Source organism: Coregonus clupeaformis, chromosome 14 (assembly GCF_020615455.1).
Source record: "Coregonus clupeaformis isolate EN_2021a chromosome 14, ASM2061545v1, whole genome shotgun sequence".
Taxonomy (NCBI): Eukaryota; Metazoa; Chordata; class Actinopteri; order Salmoniformes; family Salmonidae; genus Coregonus; species Coregonus clupeaformis.
This window is the reverse complement of record NC_059205.1, coordinates 4,830,679-4,849,172: the sequence shown is the minus strand read 5'-3', so window position 1 is coordinate 4,849,172 and position 18,494 is coordinate 4,830,679. Positions and strand designations below refer to the sequence as shown.

General features: G+C 42.3%; 1 protein-coding gene across 3 annotated transcripts in view; it reads right to left on the bottom strand.

Moving 5' to 3' along the window:
- Nucleotides 1-1,353: 1,353 nt before the first annotated feature.
- The window catches only part of LOC121580619 (ATP-dependent zinc metalloprotease YME1L1-like), a 31,679-nt gene continuing 14,538 nt past the window's right edge, over nt 1,354-18,494 (bottom strand). The window contains exons 2-18 of one of the 3 annotated variants that reach the window (XM_041895591.2): nt 17,281-17,412; nt 14,785-14,965; nt 14,193-14,291; nt 13,728-13,834; nt 13,332-13,482; nt 12,849-12,932; nt 12,132-12,284; nt 11,305-11,457; nt 10,962-11,094; nt 9,874-9,936; nt 9,617-9,729; nt 9,097-9,252; nt 8,569-8,720; nt 4,934-5,060; nt 3,789-3,862; nt 1,906-1,992; nt 1,354-1,680 (exon numbers count right to left, since the gene is read on the bottom strand). In XM_041895591.2, the coding sequence (XP_041751525.1) occupies nt 1,537-1,680; nt 1,906-1,992; nt 3,789-3,862; nt 4,934-5,060; nt 8,569-8,720; nt 9,097-9,252; nt 9,617-9,729; nt 9,874-9,936; nt 10,962-11,094; nt 11,305-11,457; nt 12,132-12,284; nt 12,849-12,932; nt 13,332-13,482; nt 13,728-13,834; nt 14,193-14,291; nt 14,785-14,965; nt 17,281-17,412 (2,109 nt within the window). In that variant the 3' untranslated portion in view covers nt 1,354-1,536. Of the gene's footprint in view, nt 1,681-1,905; nt 1,993-3,788; nt 3,863-4,900; nt 5,061-8,568; nt 8,721-9,096; nt 9,253-9,616; nt 9,730-9,873; nt 9,937-10,961; nt 11,095-11,304; nt 11,458-12,131; nt 12,306-12,848; nt 12,933-13,331; nt 13,483-13,727; nt 13,835-14,192; nt 14,292-14,784; nt 14,966-17,280; nt 17,413-18,494 lie in introns of those variants that run through there. The other 2 variants (XM_041895590.2, XM_041895592.2) reach the window with 2 other exon arrangements.

The window sequence follows — 18,494 nt, the reverse complement described above, 5'->3', positions numbered from 1 at the left end:
CCCCATAACGACTGCTATTAGAACTTTTTGCAAATGTATAACCAAAAAAAAATAAGAAATACTAAAATATCTAATTTGCATAAGTATTCACATCCCTGCCTGAGTCAATACATGTTAGAATTACCTTTGGCAGCGATTGCAGCTGTGCGTCTTTCTGGGTAAGTCTAACAGCTTTCCACACCTGGATTGTACAATATTTGCACATTATTATTTTTGAAAATTCTTCAAGTTCTTTCAAGTTGGTTGTTGATCATTGCTAGACAGCCATTTTCAAGTCTTGCCATAGATTGTCAAGCAGATTTAAGTCACTCAGGAACATCCAATGTCGTCTTGGTAAGCAACACCAATGTATATTTGTCCTTGTGTTTTAGGTTATTGTCCTGCTGAAAGGTTAATTTTTCTCCCAGCGTGTCTGTTGGAAAGCAGACTGAACCAGGTTTTCCTCTAGGATTTTGCCTGTGCTTAGCTCACTTCAGTTTCTTTTTATCCCCCCCCAAAAACTCCCTAATCCTTGCCGATAACAAGCATACCCATAACATGATGTAGCCACCACCATGCTTGAAAATATGAAGAGTGGTAGTCGATGATGTGATGTGTTGGATTTGCCTCAAAAATAACACTTTGTATTCAGGACATAAAGTTAATTTCTTTGCCACATCTTTTGCAAACAGGATGCATGTTTTGGAATATTTTTTTCTGTACAGGCTTCCTTCTTTTCACTCTGTCATTTAAGTTAGTATTGTGGAGTAACTACAATGCTGTTGATCCATCCCCAGTGTTCTCCTATTACAGCCATTAAACTCTGTAACTGTTTTAAAGTCACCATTGGCCTCATGGTGAAATCCCTGAGCGGTTTCCTTCCGCTCCGGCAACTGAGTTGGGCAGGATGCCTGTATCTTTGTGGTGACTGGGTGTATTGATACACCATCCAAAGTGTAATTAATAACTTCACCATGCTCAAAAGGGATATTCAATGTCTGCTTTTTTTTTTTACCCATCTACCAAAAGGTGCCTTCTTTGCGAGGCAATGGAAAACCTCCCTGGTCTTTGTGTGGTTGAATCTGTGTTTAAAATTCACTGCTCGACTGAGGAACCTTACAGATGATTGTATGTGTGTGGTACAGAGATGAAGTAGTCATTTAAAAAAATCACATTAAACACTATTATTGCACAGAGTGAGTCCATGCAACTGATTATGTGACTTGTTAAGCACATTTTTACTCCTGAATTTATTTAGGTTTGCCATAACAAAGGTGTTGATTACTTATTGACTCAAGGCATTTCAGCTTTTCAAATTTGTAAACATTTCTAAAAACATAATTCCACTTTGACATTATGGGGTATTGTGTGTAGGCCAGTGACACAAAATCACAATTTTATCCATTTTAAATTCAGGCTGTGAATGCTTCTTGAAGGCACTGTACACAGCTCCGTAGCTCTGTTTGCGTAAGACTGTGAAATCACTGCGGACAGCGATTTAATGTCTCCCCACCCCATCTCCCCAATTAACCAGTGACGCCTCCACCCTTGGAAGTCTCATCTGGTCTCCAGGGCCTTGCCCTCCAGGACCATCTTGATCTCTCTGGCGTCCAGTGTCTCGTATTGCAGCAGGGCCCTGGCCAGGCTCTGGTGCTCTTTGGCGTGAGACTTGAGGAGCACCCTGGCCCGCTCGTACGAATCCTGAGGACCATACAAACCACCAGAGGAGTTGAGGGAATTTCTGAAACGGGCTTGGATATGTTCCAGTGCAATTACAGGGCTTAGACACACCTGTAAATTGGGTCTGTTATTTCCTTAAACTGTAACACTGAATAAGCCTGGTTTGAAAAATGGGGAACATAAAAAACCACAAGCCAAAGAGCACTGGGACAGGGGCTTGGAAGGTCGACGGAGGTGGAAACGTACCTTTAAAAGTTTCCTGACTTCGTGTTCGATGGCAGCCTGTGTCTTTGGGCTCTGCTTGGTTTGGTCAGCGTAGGTCATGACACCCAGCTACAACGCAGGTGAGAGACAGATAGTGTCACAATATATATATATATATATACACACAATGAGGGAAAAAATTATTTGATCCCCTGCTGATTTTGTACGTTTGCCCACTGACAAAGACATGATCAGTCTATAATTTTATTTAAACAGTGAGAGACAGAATAACAACAAAAAAATCCAGAAAAACGCATGTCAAAAATGTTATAAATTGATTTGCATTTGAATGAGGGAAATATGTATTTGACCCCTCTGCAAAACATGGACTTGATGGCAAAACCCTTGTTGGCAATCACAGAGGTCAGACGTTTCTTATAGTTGGCCACCAGGTTTGCACACATCTCAGGAGGGATTTTGTCCCACTCCTCTTTGCAGATCTTCTCCAAGTCATTAAGGTTTTGAGGCTGACGTTTGGCAACTCGAACCTTCAGCTCCCTCCACAGATTTTCTATGGGATTAAGGTCTGGAGACTGGCTAGGCCACTCCAGGACCTTAAATGTGCTTCTTCTTGAGCCACTCCTTTGTTGCCTTGGCCGTGTGTTTTGGGTCATTGTCATGCTGGAATACCCATCCACGACCCATTTTCAATGCCCTGGCTGAGGGAAGGAGGTTCTCACCCAAGATTTGACGGTACATGGCCCCGTCCATCGTCCCTTTGATGCGGTGAAGTTGTCCTGTCCCCTTAGCAGAAAAATACCCCAAAGCATAATGTTTCCACCTCCATGTTTGACGGTGGGGATGGTGTTCTTGGGGTCATAGGCAGCATTCCTCCTCCTCCAAACACGGTGAGTTGAGTTGATGCCAAAGAGCTCCATTTTGGTCTCATCTGACCACAACACTTTCACCCAGTTCTCCTCTGAATCATTCAGATGTTCATTGGCAAACGGGCCTGTATATGTGCTTTCTTGAGCAGGGGGACCTTGCGGGCGCTGCAGGATTTCAGTCCTTCACGGCGTAGTGTGTTACCAATTGTTTTCTTGGTGACTATGGTCCCAGCTGCCTTGAGATCATTGACAAGATCCTCCCGTGTAGTTCCTCACCGTTCTCATGATCATTGCAACTCCACGAGGTGAGATCTTGCATTGAGCCCCAGGCCGAGGGAGATTGACAGTTATTTTGTGTTTCTTCCATTAGCGAATAATCGCACCAACTGTTGTCACCTTCTCACCAAGCTGCTTGGCAATGGTCTTGTAGCCCATTCCAGCCTTGTGTAGGTCTACAATCTTGTCCCTGACATCCTTGGAGAGCTCTTTGGTCTTGGCCATGGTGGAGAGTTTGGAATCTGATTGATTGATTGCTTCTGTGGACAGGTGTCTTTTATACAGGTAACAAGCTGAGATTAGGAGCACTCCCTTTAAGAGTGTGCTCCTAATCTCAGATTGTTACCTGTATAAAAGACACCTGGGAGCCAGAAATCTTTCTGATTGAGAGGGGGTCAAATACTTATTTCCCTCATTAAAATGCAAATCAACTTATAACATTTTTGACACGAGTTTTTCTGGATTTTGTTGTTATTCTGTCTCTCACTGTTCAAATAAACCTACCATTAAAATTATAGACTGATCATTTCTTTGTCAGTGGGCAAACGTACAAAATCAGCAGGGGATCAAATACTTTTTTTCCCCTCACTGTATATGTAGTGCTGCAACATTGGGTGGTTCCCATTCATGCCAATAAAGCTAATTCAACACTACATGTCCGGAAGGTTATACAGTAAAATCATGGGACTTTGCTGATGCGTTATAAAAGACATGACTTCATTTTGTCTCTCCCTGACCAAACGTCCAGCATCCATAACTTACCCTCTCACACATACCAAATCTGGTCACCATCATTTTTGCAATTTTGGTGGCAGCATCAAAGTCACTTGATGCACCTGAAAAAACAACAAAAAAGATGAACGTGGTTTATATATAATTTGTTTAGTCTTTAAGCACTCTTGGAAGATGACTAATAGGGTAAAATATATAAATGTCTCAGCAACACTAATGACGTGGGTTAGTCAGAGCATGGTTCTGGTAACACTAATGACGTGGGTTAGTCAGAGCATGGTTCTGGTAACACTAATGACGTTGGTTAGTCAGAGCATGGTTCTGGTAACACTAATGATGTTGGTTAGTCAGAGCATGGTTCTGGTAACACTAATGACGTTTGTTAGTCAGAGCATGGTTCTGGTAACACTAATGACGTGGGTTAGTCAGAGCATGGTTCTGGTAACACTAATGACATGGGTTAGTCAGAGCATGGTTCTGGTAACGCTAATGACGTGGGTTAGTCAGAGCATGGTTCTGGTAACACTAATGACATGGGTTAGTCAGAGCATGGTTCTGGTAACGCTAATGACGTGGGTTAGTCAGAGCATGGTTCTGACAACACTAATGACGTGGGTTAGTCAGAGCATGGTTCTGACAACACTAATGACGTTTGTTAGTCAGAGCATGGTTCTGGTAACACTAATGACGTGGGTTAGTCAGAGCATGGTTCTGGTAACACTAATGATGTTGGTTAGTCAGAGCATGGTTCTGGTAACACTAATGATGTTGGTTAGTCAGAGCATGGTTCTGGTAACACTAATGATGCTGGTTAGTCAGAGCATGGTTCTGGTAACACTAATGACGTTTGTTAGTCAGAGCATGGTTCTAGCAACACTAATGATGTGGGTTAGATTCCTGAATGGGCCACATATTACTGAAAATATGTGTCACTCTTAATCTCCACAATTCTGTAAATCAGTTTGAATAACAGATAAATGACCATATCATACCCTCAAAAACATAAATCCCCAACATTTAGATTGAATATTATCTATTAGAAATTTGGATGACAGGATTGCACCCCTTGAGATGTGGAGGAGGAATATGCTTATTGCACTACATTACTGTACACGTTGACTGTAATTCTGTACTCAAATTACCCTCCTACACCAACTCTTCATCCCCCTGCATACCAGTGGTGATGAACTCATTGCCAAATATGATCTCCTCTGCCACGCGGCCTCCCATGCTGACGTCCATCTGGGCCAGCAGCTGAGCACGCGTCTCGCTCCAGCGGTCATCGTCCGGTAGCATGGACACCTGGGAGACAGTGGGAGAAGGAGTGAGGCCTGGCAGCAAATGGAACCAACTTATTGCACACTTGATGTCTCTAAAAACATCAAAAACAACTATTTAATTTGCCAGAAAAAAAAACCCAGGAGGAGGACTAAGCCGCTGTTCATAATTACCAAAATGAGGCCTTATTATATTGGCATGCTCAGCAGAACGGATTCCTAAAAAACATGGCGGTACAGATAAACTACAGTGCCTTCAGAAAGTATTCATACCTCTCGACTTATTCCACATTTTTGTTGTGTTAAAGGCAGCCTGAATTCAAAATGGATTCAATATATGTTTTTCCTCACCCATCATCACACAATAGCCCATAATGACAAAGTGAAAACACGTTGTTGTTTTTTTTTAAATCTTGGCAAATTTATTGCAAATGAAATAAAGAAATATCTAATTTACATAAGTATTTACAGCCCTTTGCTATGACCCTCCAAATTGCGCACAGGTGCATCCAATTTCCTTTGATCATCCTTGAGATGTCACTACAACTTGATTGGAGTCCACCTATGGCCAATTCAATTGTTTGGACATGATTTAAAAAGAAACACCTGTCTATACAGTGCATTCGGAAAGTATTCAGACCCTTAAACTATTTCCACATTTTGTTACGTTACAGCCTCATTCTAAAATGGATTAAATAAAATTAAAATCCCTCATCAATCTACACACAATACCCCAAAATGACAAAGCGAAAACAGGTTTTTAGAATGTTTGGAAATGTATTAAAAATAAAAAAACAGAAATACCTTATTTACATAAGTATTCAGACCTTTTCCTATGACTCGAAATGGAGCTCAGCTGCATCCTGTTTCCATTGATCATCCTTGAGATGTTTCTACAACTTGATTGGAGTCCACCTGTGGTAAATTCAATTGATTGGACATGATTTGGAAAGGCACACACCTGTCTATATAAGGTCCCACAGTTGACAGTGCATGTCAGAGCAAAAACCAAGCCATGAGGTCGAAGCAATTGTCCGTAGAGCTCTGAGACAGGATTGTGTCAAGGAACAGATCTGGGGAAGGGTACCAAAAAATGTCTGCAGCATTGAAGGTCCCCAAGAACACAGTGAACTCCATCATTCTTAAATGGAAGAAGTTTGGAACCACCAAGACTCTGCCTAGAGCTGGCCGTCCGACCAAACTGAGCAGCCGAGGCAAAAGGCAAAAGATTCTGTGATCTGATGAGACATAAATTTAAGTATTTGCCCTGACTAAAAAGCGCTATGTCTGGAGAAAACCAGGCACAGCTCATCATCCGTCTAACACCATCCCTACCGTGAAGCATGGTGGTGGCAGCATCATGCTATGGGGATGCTTTTCAGCAGCAGGGACTGGGAGACTGGTAAGGATGGAGGGAACAATGAATGGAGCCAAATACAGGCAAATTCTTGATGAGAACCTGCTTCAGAGTGCAAACAACCTTAGACTGGGGTGAAGATTTACGTTCCAACGGGACAATGACACCAAGCATACAGCCAAAAGCAACGCTGGAATGGCTTAAGAACAAGAATGTGAAAGTCCTTGAGTGGCCCAGCCAAAGGCCAGACCTCAATCCCATTGAAAATCTGTGGAAAGAATTGAAGATTGCTGTTCACCGCCACTCCCCATCGAACTTAACAGAGCTTGAGAAAACCTGCAAGCAAGAATGGGAGAAAATCCCAAAATCCAGATGTGCAAAGCTGATACAGACATACCCAAGACAACTCAAAGCTGTAATCGCCACCAGAGGTGATTCTACAAAGTATTGACTCAGGGGTGTGAATACTTATGGAAATGAGATATTTCTGTATTTCATTTGAAATTAAATTTGCAAAAATGTCTAAAAACATGTTTTCACTTTGTCATTCTGGGGTATTGTGTGTAGATGGGTGAGAGAAAATATAAATGTAATCCATTCTGAATTCAGGCTGTAACAACAACAACAACAACAACATGTGGAATAAGTCAAGGGGTATGAATACTTCCTGAAGGCGCTGTATTCCGGCGTCATAGCCTTCATATAAGAAACCAGTATCACAGTAAAAAAATAAATACACTGTTGATATTCTACTAATCAAATCAAAGTGTATTGGTCATGTGCACAGCAAGGTTATTCTAGTAAAACTAAAACAAACAAACTAATCATGAAAAAAAAAAACTGTTCAGTAAACTAAAAAAATTTAACAAACCTGTTTGAAAAACAAACTATACTGAAACTATAAATAAAACAAACTCAAATAAAATAAAAACCAGCATGAATTATGTTCAGTTTGAGGGTTTTTTCTAAACTTAGGGCAAAACGTAATAGGGTTTTCAAGCTTTTGGGGTGTTTTCAACAATGACGTATGCAAACCCTGGATGACTAAGCAGCCATCTTGGCACTCCTCCTCAGATGTAAAAAAAAGATTTTGGAAGCTATAGAAAAGCATGTATTATTGTCTACATTCATTTTGACACGTTTATTCTATTAGAGACACCTTAATGAATGCGTTTAAATTATATTATGTTAGCTAAACATAAACATTTAAAATAAAAATATATAGTAAAACATTTTCCTGAAAGTTTTCTTTGAGTACTAATGTTATTGTCCACATCACAACCAAAACATTCTTAAATACATGTAATTTTGTCCTGTAGAATTCCATTCATTCCTATGGAGGACTGCTTCTACTGGGGAGTGTCAATATGGCCGACCGGTGGCTTCAAAGCCTCTCATTGGCCAATACATAAATAGTATCAGCAATCCAGGGTTTATACACATTCATTGGTTTCCAAGCTACTGTGGCAGGTAAATGCGGCCAGGAGATGGCGGTGTTTCAAATAGGCCTAGCTTGTGTATCACTATCACTAGCTAACAACGAAGAAAAAAAACTCAGCTTGGTAGCTAACTTGATTCTTCTAACAGGTATGTACTACTAAAGTAAAAAAAAGCATTGGATTGGTATAAACATGGGTGAGACAGTTTCCTTCCGCCATATTTTTTGCACCAGTCTCTGTTTCCTTTAAAATCCAAGTCACAACAGCCTGTTGGGTTTGAGTGAAAACGGTGAGGTGAGAGGATGGGAGATGTGTGGGAGTGTGTAGGCATGTTGGAGTTTTTGACTTTATAATTGAAACCTTCCCTAACCTATGAGCTGACCCATCACCTTATGTATTACTGCCCCCCAGTGGCAAGAAGTGACATAGCAACAAAACATAAAACTACCCTACGCACGCTTTCTGTCCCTAATACTAAAACGAACAAATCTATAAACTGAAACGAAATAAAAACTAGCAAATCAGGTCTGAAAACTAACTGAAACTAAACAGAATTTTAAATAAAAGCGTATAGAAATAAATAAACGAATATAAAAACACAAAACTGTAATAACCTTATTAGTGCACAGGACATGGCGTAAACGGTAGAGTGAAATGCTACTAGTCTATCCATGTAGCACTCCCTACCCATCTTATTTCCTATAGATTTTAATTTCCCTATTTCCAGTCCTACTTACATGACCCAGCGTAGGTCCTCTGGGCATGATGGTGGCCTTGTTGATGGGCATGGCGTCCTTGGTGTAGTACGCCACGATAGCGTGGCCTGACTCGTGGTAGGCCGTGATCTCCTTGTTCTTCAGGTCTATCTCAACACTCCTCCTCTCTGGGCCTGTGGGAGGGAAGCGGGACAGATATAAAAGTTGATTTCCAAAACCTGCTCAAAGATCCCCGAATCTCCAATAAACTCCTAACCCCTACGTCAGGGATCATCAACTATATTCAGCCGCGGGCCGGTTTTTCTTTGAGTGGATTGTCGAGGGGCCGGAACATAATTAAAAATAAACCGCAAATTGACCGCAAGAAGCCCAAACAGATATAATATTTGACGAGTTGGGGGTTGGGGGCTGGGGGCTGGGGCTGGGGGTTGGGGCTGGGGCTGGGGCTGGGGGTGGGGGCTGGGGCTGGGGCTGGGGGTTGGGGCTGGGGCGATTTGTGATTAAGGGTTGTATTTCTATTTTCCTCCCCATTCCTACAGCAGAGCTCACCCATGAGGATCTTGTCCTTGGCGAAATCCAGCTCTTTGAGGGTCACCATGTCTTTGCCGTCCACCGCCGCCTTCAGAGCCGCCTGGTTGACCAGGTTCTCCAGGTCTGCCCCGGAGAAGCCCACTGTTCCCCTGGCGATGATCCCAGCCTCAATGTCTGCATGAAGTCGTTAGCAGGAACAGGTACAGCTAATCAACTACGGTGAGTCTTACTAGCATGTTTTTCTCTTTTAGTATGTACACATAGGCTATTAGCATGCAGCCACTGCAGATTCTCATATAGCCATTGTCTATAAGTATGCATCATTAGCATGTAGCTATATTCTATTAGCATGTATTCATTAGCAAGTAGCCATAGTCTATTGGCATGTTGCCACTGTAGATTCTCATATAGCCATAGTATATTTGCATGTACCCATTAACATTTAGCCCAGCAGATTCACTTGTGTGAAGCTATTGCTCATCAGCAATTGACTCAAGCTATGATCAACATAGGTCACACATGCATGTTGCTCACGTACCAGGGTCTACTTTGATCTTCCTTAGGTACCAGTTGAGGATCTCTGTGCGCCCCTTCACGTCTGGCTTGGGGACGGTGACCTGCATGTCAAAACGTCCTGGCCGAATCAGAGCGCTAGGGAGGGGAGGAGCTTCACTGACTTTAGGTTTGTTTTAACATGGCAAGTCAATCTGTACTCATGTCAACTAATGAAACCCTGTAAAAAAACAAACATGTCATTGAGCAACATCATTACGAGATGAATAAAGCTTAACATACTTATCCAAAGCCTCAGGGAAATTTGTTGCTCCAATGATGATGACCCCTTCGTTTGGTTTGAACCTGCGGGCGACAATCGTGACACGTTCAGGGAAGTCAGTGGATCCATCCTACTTGGAAAAAAACTGCTTGAATCAACGTTGTTTCCACATCATTTAAAAAAAAAATCTATGCGATGACGTTGAATCAACGTGGAAAACTGACTGGATTTGCAAAAAGTCATCAACGGGAATGTTGTATTTTTTTCACCCAACTTTTAATCTAAATCCAATGACATGGTGACATTTGTTGTTGATTTCATGCTGAATTCACAACTCAACAAAATGTAAATCAAAACTAGATGTTGAAATGACATCTGTGCCCTGTGGGATGTTTCTCCCCACAGAAAGTAGGGTCGTGTTCCGAACAGCACAAACGTTTTGCAACTAAAAAATCTGTGTTCTTATTGGACAATCTCACAAACCCCTACAACTTATTCAGAACGCTGCAGCCCGTCTGGTGTTCGACCTTCCCAAGTTCTCTCACGTCACCCCGCTCCTCCGCACACTCCGCTGGCTTCCAGTTGAGGCTCGCATCTGCTACAAGACCATGGTGCTTGCCTACGGAGCTGTGAGGGGAACGGCACCTCCGTACCTTCAGGCTCTGATCAGTCCCTACACCCAAACGAGGGCACTACGTTCATCCACCTCTGGCCTGCTAGCTCCCCTACCTCTACGGAAGCACAGTTCCCGCTCAGCCCAGTCAAAACTATTTGCTGCTCTGGCACCCCAATGGTGGAACAAGCTCCCTCACGACGCCAGGACAGCGGAGTCACTCACCACCTTCCGGAGACACTTGAAACCCTACCTCTTTAAGGAATACCTGGAATAGTATAACAGTAATCCTTCTACTCCCCCATAAAAATAAAAAATAAAAGTGGTTGTCCCACTGGCTATCATAAGTTGAATGCACCAATTTGTAAGTCGCTCTGGATAAGAGCGTCTGCTAAATGATGTAAATGTAAATGTAAATGTAAATGTATTTCACTTCGTTTTATAACGTTTTTCCTCACTGAACACAACCCAGAAAAAACGCGTCTGGAAACATACCCGTCCATCTCAGCCAGTAGCTGGTTGATGGTCTGTCTGGAGTAAGGGTGCATGGGAGACTCGATTCTCTTCCCTCCGACGCTGTCCAACTCGTCAATGAAGATCACACACGGGGCGTTTGCTTTAGCTTCCTCTGCAGATGAAATGTATAGAGAGGGTGGGTTGAAGTCTAGGGCTGGGGTCTCAGATATACGGTTGATAAATTATGACAATACCATCTAGCATCGTTGCAACCAGGTTATTTTTTTTAATTGTATTTTTAAAGGACAGTGAAAATTACAATATTAGGGTCAGGGTTGGAAGCCAGGAATAGGCCGAGACTTAAAGAGAAGATGGGACTCACTGAAGAGGTTCCTGATGCGACTGGCTCCAACCCCAACAAACATCTCATCAAACTCAGAGCCTGAGGCATAATAGAAGGGGACGTCGGCCTCTCCAGCCACGGCTCTGGCCAACAGAGTCTTCCCAGTGCCAGGAGGGCCAACCAGCAAGATCCCTACACACACACACACACACACACACACACACACACACACACACACACACACACACACACACACACACACACACACACACACACACACACACACACACACACACACACACACACACACACACACAGAGAGACAGAGACACAGAGAGACAGAGACACACACACACACACAGAGAGACATAGACATAGACGTAGAGATAAAGACCTATGAACAACTGTAATAGGTAATATACAGTAATACAATATTTACCTAACAAAGTAGCCAGTTTTTTTTTATGAATGTTGACTACAATATTAGATTGAAATCCAATGTGGAAGTAAACAACAAGATATGTAACTAAAAACTGTGAGTCAATTAAAGTGGTGACAAAGATTAATGCCGCCATTTAAAATGTCCCATCAGGGGAAGATCGTGTGCCTGCCTAAACAACTTCTTGAATTCAGAATTGTTCAGTCAGTCTACACCTGGGTCGTGCTCATTAGGGCACGGAAACTGCGTATATATATATATTTTTTTTGTAAAATGTTTTGCAACGGAAAAGAAAAATGAGCGTTTCTTACTGGACAAATCCACGTAGTCCTTCCTGTTCCAGTCCATTTATTTTCTCTATTTGGTGCCTAATGAACACAACCCTGATCAACTAAAGGCCATAAAAGAGTTCCACGGTCTACTGCACCTCTCGGCAGTTTCCCTCCGAGGACGGTGAACTTCTCTGGGCTGCGGAGGAACTCCACCACCTCCTGCAGCTCGTTCTTGGCCTCCTCCACCCCTTTGACGTGCTCAAACGTCACGTTCTTCATGTGGACAGGGTCCACCGCCGAGTCCAGGCCTGATGTGGTTCGGAATCGCACTGTCCAGAATGGTTAGATTAAGGTTCGAAAACACACTGCTCGGATGCAAAAGCGTTCTTAGCTATGGTTAGATTTAGTTTAGTTTGGCAACAAATCACTGTCTTTTAGAAGCATTCGGTCAACTAAAATCGATGGAAACAATTGATAACAATATTCTTATCAAGTTCTCTTGATTATTCATCATCAAACTTGCTGAACATGCTTTTTGTGTGTGAATTCTGAATGCATCAGCAAAGAGTTAAAGGCTCAATCTCGGACACTGTTCAACTGTCATTTGAATAAATTAATTAATTAATGAATGACATAGGCTACCCATTAACTTATAAAGAATGGAACTTTAAAACAGACAATATACAGCTTCAAAAACCATCATGTCACTTTGACACTGGTTTACGTTTCTCCTGGCCCAACCCTTTCTAGCGAGGAGTGCAGTTGGACTAAAACGCAAACTCCGGATTGTGGCTTTAACAGGTACACACCAAGCTGCATGCCAGAGTGATGGACTTGATTAGAGAGATGAAAAAATGAAAAGGAGCCTTTACCCGATAGGAAGGGGGTCTTTGAGAGGCCGTAGAATCCCAGCAGTAGCAGAACCAGCAGGACCAGCCTCGTCCTCCTCAGAGAGTCTGCAGACAAGGGGAGAGAACATGGGGAGTTTCCAATCCACTTTAAATCCGGGAAAAAAAATGAAAGTTGGGCACGCATCTCTTGTTGCAGTGAGCCTTCGGGGCCTGCAAGCTGAAACGTTGGTCATTTAATGCTCACTGCAAGGAGAGTGGAGCTGGTCACTTTTGTTTTCTGAAAGATAACGTGCACCCAGGTCATGTTTGGTAGGCAGTAGAAACACGAGACAATGTTGTGAAAAACGAAGGAGGTACTCACGGAGCTCTTCCATTAAGAACAGCCGTTTTGGTTTTCAGTTTCAAACCGTTTAGCAATGTTGTGTCTTACTGAGCATGACTCTGGTCTTGTAGTGTAGTGTAGTGTAGTGTAGTGTAGTGTAGTGTAGTGTAGTGTACACTTGCCTTGTGTGCGCTGTGTCAGAGCTTGGGATTTCAGGAAGCCCTCAGCAAACCCGGTCTTGAAAGAATCTTGCTGCCCATCGGGAATATTCTTGTTCTTCAGGAGCTTGTCCAAGGTTTCCACCTCCAACCCCTTATCACGCGTCAGGAGGCCCTGCACGAGACAACGACGTTAGAGATGTTTACAATGCAACCAGGGGCATGTTCAGTAGGGAAACACCTGAAGAAAATGTGAAACTGGGAGGTACCATTAGTCTTTGTCAAATAAGAAACGCTTTTTTTTCTTTCATTTTCCGTTGTAAAAATGTTTTCACACATTTTTCTATGGTGTGACCTAATGAACAAGACCCAGGTACTCTCTCCAGAGAGTGACAGAGTGCAGACAAACCGGGGTCTCACCTTCATAAAGGAGGGTGTAAAGCCATCTGGTTCCATCGGACGCTCAAAGCCTGCCTGCAGTCGCTTGTGTTTCCCTAGAGTTTTAAAGCCTCTGTTCTGGACCCACACTGGGAACAAGGACACATACTGTATGTTCAACACATATAAAATCAAACAATACATTTATAAGTAGAAAGCTGTTTGGTAAATATGAATGCACTTTAGGCGTTCACGATCGCACTCAAATATGGGTGAGTGATTGTCAAAACAACAGACATACACCCTTGCCCTCCATTTCATTGCGTGAACCCTTCCTCCAATAACAACGGTAGAATAAGCTCCCATCCAAATATAGAATTCTATCTGTCACAAGCTTGCCACTGTTGACATTAACTTGCATTTACAGGAGGACTACGCTGGGACTTTTGCTGGATATTTATTAGTCACTTAATTACAAAATAACATAATACAATTATATTTGGTTACCAGGCCAATAGTGGAACTCTGTACAAATGGCCTGAAGAGGGGAAGGGACCTGTCTGCAGAAAACAGGGTAGGACGTGCCCATTTTACCACCAGAGAACCCTAGAAAGACAATGAAAGGAGAGTTGGATGTGCATATTCAACCCAATGGTCTTCTTCCCTACAGACATTCTTCTTATTAGGATATAATTTGTGATTCTCTTGTCTCAAAAACAACTCGTTCATATAAACGATACTAAATGAGTTCTATAATAGACAATCCGTGCGATGCAAAAACACTTATCATAAGCGAATCATATGTATTCTATGCTGCAATCACATGCAGTCAACCCCAAACACACCCTTTGATATGGGCCCTACACAAAATTCGACTTAAACTCAACTCAGCTGAATCTAAAATCGGGTTACAGCTAATTGTACTATTACCGGGTGAGTTTCCCAAAAAACATAAAAGATCATGTTTAGCATTAAGATCATCATTCGTACAAGATGAACTTAGTGCTAAAGATGAACATAATAATGTTTTGGGGGGAAACTCACCAACCAGCAGTAGGGTTACTATGGTCATTATCTATAGACGTGTCCTTCGCCTCACCGTGCTTGTTGTGGAAGAAGGAATGTGAGGAGAGGTGGGAGGTCCTCCAGGCCTGTTGGCTGGGGCTGGATGAGGACAGCGCCCCCTGTTGACTCAGACGTGGTAACATAGCGCTCGCTAGCTCGTCCATCTGCCCCACGCCCAGGTCAGACAGGCCAAGGTCCCTAAGGCTCCATGCGGGCTACGCATACAAATCACACGTTATTTGTCACATGCTTCATAAACAACAGGTGTAGACTAACAGTGAAATGCTGTCTGACGGACCTTCACAACAATACAGAGAGAAAAACAGAGAACTAATAGAAAGATAATAACACCAGGAATAAATACACAATGAGTAACGATAACTTGGCTTTATACACGGGGTACCAGTACCGAGTCCATGTTCAGGGGTACGAGGTAATAACTTGGCTTTATACACGGGGTACCAGTACAGTACTGGTATATATAAAGTACAGGCGCACACACACAGAACACACTTTAAATGCTTTATTTGAATCCACAAATCATATTCAATTTTTAAAAGATCCAAACATTTCAAAGGTTACAGATACAGTGCCTTCGGAAAGTATTCAGACCCCTTGACTTTTTCCACATTTTGTTACGTTACAGCCTTATTCTAAACTGGATTAAATTGTTTTTTCCTCTCATCAATCTACACACAATACCCCATAATGACAAAGCAAAAACTGGTTTTTAGAAATGTTTGCAAATGTATTATAAATAAAACACTGAAATATCACATTTACATAAGTATTCAGACCCTTTACTCAGTAATTTGTTGAAGCACCTTTGGCAGCGATTACAGCCTTGAGTCTTCTTGGGTATGACGCTACAAGCTTGGCACACCTGTCATTGTAAATTAGAATTTGTTCTTAACTGACTTGCCTAGTTAAATAAAGGTAAAATAAAAATAAATAAAAATGTTGGGAGTTTCTCCCATTCTTCTCTGCAGATCCTCTCAAGCTCTGTCAGGTTGGATGGGGAGTGTCGCTGCACAGCTATTTTCAGATCTCTCCAGAGATGTTCGATCGTGTTCAAGTCCGGGCTCTGGCTGGGCCACTCAAGGACATTCAGAGACTTGTCCCGAAGCCACTCCTGCGTTGTCTTGGCTGTGTGCTTATGGTCGTTGTCCTGTTGGAAGGTGAACCTTTGCCCCAGTCTGAGGTCCTGAGCGCTCTGGAGCAGGTTTTCATCAAGGATCTCTCTGTACTTTGCTCCGTTCATCTTTCCCTCGATCCTGACTAGTCTCCCAGTCTCTGCCGCTGAAAAACATCCCCACAGCATGATTCTGCCACCACCATGCTTCACCGTAGGGATGGTGCCAGGTTTCCTCCAGACGTGACACTTGGCATTCAGGCCAAAGAGTTCAATCTTGGTTTCATCAGACCAGAGAAACTTGTTTCTCATGGTCTGAGAGTCTTTAGGTGCCTTTTTGGCAAACTCCAAGTAGGCTGTCATGTGCCTTTTACTGAAGAGTGGCATCTGTCTGGCCACTCTACCATAAAGGCCTGATTGATGGAGTGCTGCAGAGATGGTTGTCCTTCTGGAAGGTTGTCCCAGCTCCACAGAGGAACTCTTGAGCTCTGTCAGAGTGACCATCGGGTTCTTGGTCACCTCCCTGACCAAGGCCCTTCTCCCCCGATTGCTCAGTTTGGCCGAGCGGCCAGCTCTAGGAAGAGTCTTGGAGGTTCCAACTTCTTCCACTGTGTTCTTGGGGACCTTCATTGCTGCAGAAATTTTTTGGTACCCTTCCCCAGATCTGTGCCTCGACACAATCCTGTCTCGGAGCGCTACGGACAATTCCTTCGACCTCATGGCTTGGTTTTTGCTCTGACATGCACTGTCAACTGTGGGACCTTTTATATACACGTGTGTGTCTTTCCAAATCATGTCCAATCAATTGAATTTACCACAGGTGGACTCCAATCAAGTTGTAGAAACAACTCAAGGATGATCAATGGAAACAGGGTGCACCTGAGCTGAATTTTGAGTCTCATAGCAAAGGGTCTGAATACTGTAAATAAGATAGCTGTTTTTATTGGGAATAAATTAGCAAAAATGGCTAAAAACCTGTTTTTGATTTGTCATTATGGGGTATTGTGTGTCGACTGATGAGATTATTTTTAAAATCAATTTTAGAATAAGGCTGTAACGTAACAAAATGTGGAAAAAGTCAAGAGGTCTGAATACTTTTCCGAAAGCACTGTACATTTTATTTTATTTTTTATTTCACCTTTATTTAACCAGGTAAGCCAGTTGAGAACAAGTTCTCATTTACAATTGAGAACAGGTTCTCATTTACAACTGCGACCTGGCCAAGATAAAGCAAAGCAGTGCGATAAAAACAACACAGAGTTGCATGCCACTTATGGATACAGAAATCCCTTTATTTTCCATATAGCTAGGTTGCCCATGACAGCTGGACAGAGCAGTATTGCCAGCTGCTTTGCCTTGGTTCTTGGCAGATCTGCAAGCTGTAGGCCGTGTGCGTACCTCTGTGCTCTGCAAGTCCTGTTCCGAGGCATGCTCTCTGTGCTGAGGTTCAGCAGTGGCACTGCTGCTGCTGCCCACTGCGGTCTTCAGGTATTGGAGGGCATTGATCAGTTGACTCAGGGGAACAGTGACCTGCCAGGCGAAACACAACAGGAAGACATCAGCTAAAACACACTAATTGCTGTTTAGTATGAAACTACAAATTGGGCAAGACCAATTTAAAAACGGTGTCCCACACAACACAAACACAGTCATGCACAATGTGGGACTCTTCCCAAAGTATCTTATTATAGGAAAGGAAGGAAGGAAACAAGGAAGTAAGGATAGAAGGAAGGAGGAGGAAGAATATATAGCTTACATATAGTTATTATATAAGTTATTTATGAAAATACATGTTATGGGTGTTTTTTTAAAATTATGGTCAGTGGTATAAAGTACTTTAGTAAAAATACTTTAAAGTACTACTTAAGTCGTTTTTTTTGGTATCTGTACTTTAATATTTATAATTGTTGAGAACTATTACTTCCCTATATTCCTAAAGAAAAGAATGTACTTTTTACTCCATACATTTTCCCTGACACCCAAAAGTACTCGTTACATTTTGAAGGCTTAGGAGGACAGGAAAATGGTCAAATTCACGCACTTATCAAGAGAACATCCCTGGTCATCCCTACTGCCTCTGATCTGGCGGGCTCACTAAACACATGCTTCATTTGTAAAGTGTGCCCCTGGCTATATGTAAATTTAAAAAACAAGAAAATGGTGCCTTCTGGTTTGCTTAATATAAGGAAATTGAAATTATGTATACCAATACTTTTGATACTTAAGTATATTTAAAACCAAATACTTTTAGACTTTTCTCAAGTAGTATTTTTACTGGGTGACTTTCAATTTTACTTGATTCATTTTCTATTAAGGTAGCTTTACTTTTACTAAAGTATGACAATTGGGTACTTTTTCCCCCACTGATCATGGTGCATATCATATAAAGTAATCATGGCCAGTATCCTATTGTAAATACTATGAGCAGAACAAATCACGCCAACCGTCATGAAACCCCACAGAAGGAGAACAAAGTAGAATCAAAGATCCTGATAACGAACCTATTTTGTCTGTGGTAGAATCGGAACTGAAAAGAGTATAATTTGCATTTAGTTAAATTAACCGTGGTGGACCGGAAGCGGTTGCAAATTCAAATACGGTTTCTTTAGCTA